At 43.0% G+C, this 6,216-nt stretch overlaps 1 protein-coding gene across 1 annotated transcript; it reads left to right on the top strand.

The window, feature by feature from the left end:
- Nucleotides 1–4,000: 4,000 nt before the first annotated feature.
- On the top strand, nt 4,001–5,838 carry foxe1 (forkhead box E1). Its single transcript, XM_084188548.1, has one exon. The coding sequence runs from the start codon at nt 4,203–4,205 to the stop codon at nt 5,283–5,285; it is 1,083 nt and encodes a 360-aa protein (XP_084044674.1). The 5' UTR covers nt 4,001–4,202; the 3' UTR covers nt 5,286–5,838.
- Nucleotides 5,839–6,216: the final 378 nt, after the last annotated feature.

Here is a 6,216-nt window from a genome sequence, read left to right as displayed (position 1 = left end):
ATGAGAACTCTCTCCTCCACCTCTCCACTCCCTCCTCCAGCCTCAGGGACCCTAACCACCATGGAGACCAGACTGAAGAGGTCCTCACCCCGTCCCCGACCATAGCCATTGTTCCCAACCAGTAGCGTGCCAAACACCAACCCCAAATAACCAACCTGCACATGGCCAGCAAATGGTTAAAGCAAAGCGCTGACATTCAAATTGCTTGATTTGTTTCTCTTTGTTTGCAGAGAGCCGTTTCTCCCGGTCGGCTGGAGTGCTAGTATAGAGAGAGCGCCGTGTGCTCTTCATTTGCCTTGCCTGGTTGCTGCGACGCAGCACAGCTGCACAGATTCATTCCACAACCAGACAGTAGTCATATACCTCCCTGGGTGGCAGTGATGCGCAACTGGACGCAGATGGTAGACGGATGGCGGCCACAACCTCTCAGAGTTGCACCAATGCGTAGCTACAGGCCTCTTTGCTGTGGGGTCCTTTATGTCTCCACTCATGCTGAACTAAAGCACTCTTCAAATTTGACATGAGGAATAGGTTTGAAACTAAAGTGTGTTTTTAAAATAAGTATTTGCATATAAATAGATTGTGAATAGGCTAACCAGTGAATATAATGTTATTAAAACAGTAAAACCATCAAATAAAGCTTTTGAACTTCTTAACATAGGGATGTGAGTCAGTTTTATCTAGTTTGTTCAAGCAAGCAAGCAAGCAGGAAAAACAAACTTGTACTGTATTCAAGTTTTAAAAAGGCTTCTAAAATGTGTAATTTCCACTTTAAAATGTCAGACTTGATTTGCCTAGTTTTGATATTGTCAATTGAGAATCACTCACTAAAACCTCACCTTGTATTTCCTGATCATGCCCCTGTCATTTAGTTGAATCATTCAAACATGAGTAGCCTAGGTTTCAGCTTTCAGATGTAATACAAAGTGTTGATACTACTAAGTCCTATCATAATTCTCAATCATAAACAACGAGATAAAACAAGATTTTAATCAAATATTAAAACAACTGGGGCTATTCTACCCTACCAAGCAAAAAGACAGTCACTGCTCATTTGGTCGAAAATGAGTTAATGTCATTTTTTGCTACAGTAAATACATGCTTAATCATGTGGACAAGTATCCTGCCTCTATTGTATTGTGTTTTTGAGAAAATGGGGGTCATGTTAGCAGTAACTGCATAAGGTTACTGTGAAACCAAGGTAAATAAAAGCCATTTTTTCTCAGTTCCACGCTATGAGCAGTTACTGCCTTTTTGCTTGGTAGGGCAGTATTGTGCGTGAGGACCAAGTGATGAGGCGTTCATAAACTATGGCAAATATGAGCTTTGACTCATCCCCCACAGTGAATGTCTGTTAAATTAGCCACCCCTATTGTTCACGACCGTGGAGCATGAGGTACAGGCTTATGCAGATACTGTTTAACCAGTTCAAGGCATCTAGCACTATCTATACTAGCTCATAGATCAAACACATCCATTAGGTATGACAATTTACCTTTTTGAATTTCTAAAACATGAAGATCTTTATACTAAACACAACATTATTGAAAGTTAGTGCTGGGCAAACCCAGGCTGTCAGCCATCTTTGAATGTATTTTCCAAATGTTAAAGCCCATTACAATTTAAAATAGTCCATTATGCATAGAGTACAGAATACATTTGCATAATAAAAAACACCAGATCTTTCCAAAATTTGCCTCATACCACCAAACAATTATCTCCCTATCTATGAATGGCTATGACTGACACACGCAAACAGCCCAACAGGCAGTGAGTGGATGGTGTATTTGCATGTCACGATCTCCTCTCACTCAGGAGCTGGGTATCCAGACAGGGGTGTCAGCTGGCTTTGCATGCACTATAAACACACACACATGTTTTACATACAGCTTCAATGGAGGACCCTGGGGCCAGTGTTTGGCATCTCACAACTTGCCTTAGATTATCAATAAACGTGCAGTGCTTTTTATAATCCAACTCCTGTTTCTATCATTGCAGACAATAGCAACAATAAGCAATGTTTATCAGATGATCATGGAATATTTATGACACCAGCTGGCCTATTTTTTTACCCAGAAAGCATCACTCACATACGGTAGATAGATAAACACTTGTTGTTAAAACTGACACAGCTTTTGAATATTGAGTTAAACATTGTACCATGTACAGTCCATTCTCCATATAAACAGTAGAAAAGCCAAAGGCCAAATAAAAAAGTTTTCTTCAATAGACCAGTCATTTCACTTGAGGCTCACAAGGGCTTAATTGAAAAAGTAGATATCAATCTCAATATGACTTCCCTAGTGAAATAAAATACAAATATTATATATTCAATAGAATTACATAATATTGAACCCATCAATGTGCAGGTTATGAATGTCTGTCATCACAGGAGCCTTGCCTCAATGCTGACACGGGGCCAAGAAGCGGCCATTGTGAGATGCCACGGATAACTCCTTCGGGCGCTAGGGATTACCTGGAGATGACAGCTATGTGGAGTCTTACGGAAACCCAGGGCGTATTCACCTCTGTGGTGATGACACCTCATGGTGTAAGGCCCTTAGCTCCAGAGCCTCCAGACCAGGGGACCCACGGCCCCAGCCCACCCCAGGAGGCAGGGCCTTTCATCGGGCTGTTGTCTGGGGGAAGCCTCCCTCCCGCCACCTCTCTGGGTCTGCCACTAGCACTTTGTGTAACTCTGTTAGTGTTGAGTGCTGGGAGAGCGCAGCAGGGGGTTTCCCATTCTGTTTGCTTAAAAGCTTGAGTTAGTTAAACCTGGCACTCTGGAGTAGACTGCGACTCATAGTCACACACCACAAGGGCTGTTGAGAGGAGTGAGTGAGGTACTGTTGGCGCTGGACAAAATGTTTTGTCATCAAGTTGATAACAAGCGTATCTAACAGCGCGTGTATTTCAGTGAAGTAAAATGACAATCAATATTACTGTCATTTTGTACAAACACACAAAGACTTCTAAAAGCTCTACCACACAAACAAACGAAGATTAGTGAAATCATCTTCAAATACTGATACACTCTGCCATATATTCAGGACAATGAATTAACAACAATATACTTTTTTTTTTTTATTACTTGGAATGATGATTTATGTTTGTACCTCACTCTCAGGTTGTGTCCAGGAGTGTGCTGCCTTGCTTTGCATGTATAAAATCACAGGGCAGGTTCTTTCTGGACAACATTTACATCTCTTAACACAGCTGGGCCCGGCTAACCACTGGGCCAAAACAAACAAGGAAACGCAGAAGAACAACAATCCCTAGGTTAAATCACCACTAAAGAGGCATTTTAGTGTTAAACATCAAAACAACAAGGGTCCATTTTGGACCTTTTAAAATCAACTTGAGGTTTAATTTTAGAGCTGTATTTGAATGCTTGGCGGGAAAGACAGTTGAGTTTTTTATTCATTGGTCACAGGGTTTGAAAAGTACCTGAATAGAACATATCGGACAGCTGTAGTACAATACTGTGATGATCAGATTCATTTATTTACTGAAGTCCGGTTAAATTGGAATTAACTAAAAACAGAGAATATACTTTTTTTTAAATGTTTTCGTAATTTCCGTCATTTACTATCTATCTTACAATACATGTTACTGAAATGTCAGTGCTACTCTACGTCCAATATTTACAGGGAAAAAAAACATTTCTAAATATACACTTTTTAAAAACTGTCAGTGGCATTACATACATTTAAAACACATGAACAATAAACCCTTATCCATTTTTCTGAGGTGAGTCAGTCCCTGGGTGGGGGTGTGGCTCAGGTGCACTGCAGAGGAGGTAGTCGAGACCTCAGGTAATTCACTGTCTCTCACACACACAACTGGAAGAACGTGTTTACAGTCGCTGTATTCTCTCATCTCTACCTGACGAGACTATCCTGGATCTATAGAAAACTGGGAACGCAAAACATCTTTATTTGTGGAACTGCTGATTTGGGGTTTTTGATTTGAGTTTTTGAGGACTGTGAGTTTTGAAGAATGAATGTTGCAACCTGTCAAATATACAACATTCCTTTCTAGTAACTATTTTATTGCTCTTCTCTCTCCGAGTCTGCTACTGTTCCTGTCCATGACATACTGCAGCCGAGTTACTCAATGACAACTTTTAGACAACCTTAGAACGACGTAGACCATTAAGTTAGTCCGTTCTGTTTTTTTACATTTACTCACTACACTCAACCATGCCGGTGGTCAAAGTGGAGAAAGACTCTCTTTCCGAGATCTCCCTGCCTGCTCCCAACCCACCTGATACGACCACGACAGTGTCGGACGAACCGTCAAGGGGCCGCCGCAGGAAGAGACCCCTCCAGCGAGGGAAGCCCCCATACAGCTACATCGCCCTCATCTCCATGGCGATCGCCAACACACCCAACCATAAGCTGACCCTGGGCGGCATCTACAAGTTCATAACCGAGCGGTTCCCCTTCTACCGAGACAACTCCAAGAAGTGGCAGAACTCCATCCGTCACAACCTGACCCTCAATGACTGCTTCATCAAGATCCCTAGGGAGCCAGGGAGGCCCGGGAAGGGTAACTACTGGGCCCTGGACCCCAACGCAGAGGACATGTTCGAGAGCGGCAGCTTCCTCAGGCGCAGGAAAAGGTTCAAGCGCTGCGACTTTACAACCTACACGTCGTATGTACATGAGCCCCCCGTCTTCTCGCCTGTCCAGATCACTCGCTCGGCCTACACCAGCTCCGTCTACGGCTCCAATATGGCGGTGAGTTCCCCGTATGGCCAGCATGGTCAGCTACCCTCTGCCTACTACCCATCGTCCTCGCCCCCCGGGTTCAGTCCTCACGGCCAGTCCCACTCCCGCATGTTCAGCATCAACACAATCATAGGGCACCCCTCCGGGGGCCAAGGGCCTGAGATGATGCAGCAGCCCAGCCGGAGCTTCAGTCCAGAGGGAGGCCCCGCTGGGGGCCCCAGCCACTGTAACCTTGGAGCCCCAGCCTTCCAGGCTCAATCATGTGGAGGGGCCATGCTGTCCCGCTCCTCGGCCCATGTGGGGTTCCCCTACTCGGGGCCCAACGGACACCACCACCACCCACCTCAGGTCTCCTACAGCCAGGGACACAGCCAGGGGTATGGAGGGTCAGGGCGTCTCCACTCCCACTCCTCACCCCATATGACTGGAGACTCTGTGGAGCCTTATGGGAGAGTGTCCCCGGGACAGTTGGGCCAGTATAATGGCACTGGAGCCTACCTAAGACACCCCACGTACTCAGGGAACATGGACAGGTTCGTGTCTGCCATCTGAGGAACTGTCTTCAAAGAATTATGCATTGGGTTGGTTTTTGGAAAGAACAGTTCCAATGGACTTCTCAGTTTCAGTTGTCGGCTATGCGAGAGACACTGGTGTTAGCATGAAGGCATGACTGAAAAGGAAAAGACTAAAGGACATAAAAGGAACAGGATTCTTCCATCATGTTTTGGTGTGTAATTGTGACATTAATTCATGTGCATGTTTTGAGATATAAAATGTCATTAATTCAGTAACTGTGACAAATATGATATGGACTGCACGCTCAAGTATCAAGTGCAATGATCAGGACACTACATTGTTAAATGTACATCGCACCATAATGTGTATACAGTTGAGATTTGAATTTAAAGGTTAAAGTTGGTGTCTGGAAAAAAAAAGCGTGAATGAGGCTTTGCAGTTCGTCTTCTTTACTGTGGTGAAAATCTGTGGTTGCAAAAACTCAATGTGTGCAGGGTCTTTTTTTATGTAATTGTCTAAATATATTTGTAATGGAATTCAAACTGTTTGTGTAAACTATTGTGTTTCATTTTGTGGATTTGATAAAGATTTTTTGAAAAAGATTGCTTAAGAACTATTTTGTGCCAATTCTTTATAAAGAATCATAGTATAGTTGAATTGTATTAATTTAAACAAAACAACATAATTACTACAAAGATAAAATACATGTATTAGGTTACATTTATCATTGAATAAAATATGCTGATGCCTGTAGTGCAAGTTGTGACAAAAGGAGTTTCAATGGTAGAAATCAAAACTCTTGATTTGGATACACTTTAGTACATTCATAATTGTTGTAATTAAAGTGCAACAATTGGAAATGGTCATTCAAGGAGCTATGGGAATGTTTCATATTTGTATTATTCATATGTACAGGTCAGGATACACAAAATGAAATGCTTACTTGCGGGTTCCTTCTCAACAATGC

The sequence above is a fragment of the Coregonus lavaretus genome, assembly GCF_964263955.1.
Source record: "Coregonus lavaretus genome assembly, contig: SUPER_35_unloc_1, whole genome shotgun sequence".
Classification (NCBI taxonomy): domain Eukaryota; kingdom Metazoa; phylum Chordata; class Actinopteri; order Salmoniformes; family Salmonidae; genus Coregonus; species Coregonus lavaretus.
This window is presented reverse-complemented; position numbering and strand designations above follow the sequence as displayed.

Coding starts and splice junctions, on each gene's coding strand:
- foxe1 (XM_084188548.1), top strand. CDS start 4,203: ATGCCGGTGGTCAAAGTGGAGAAAGACTCTCTTTCCGAGATCTCCCTG.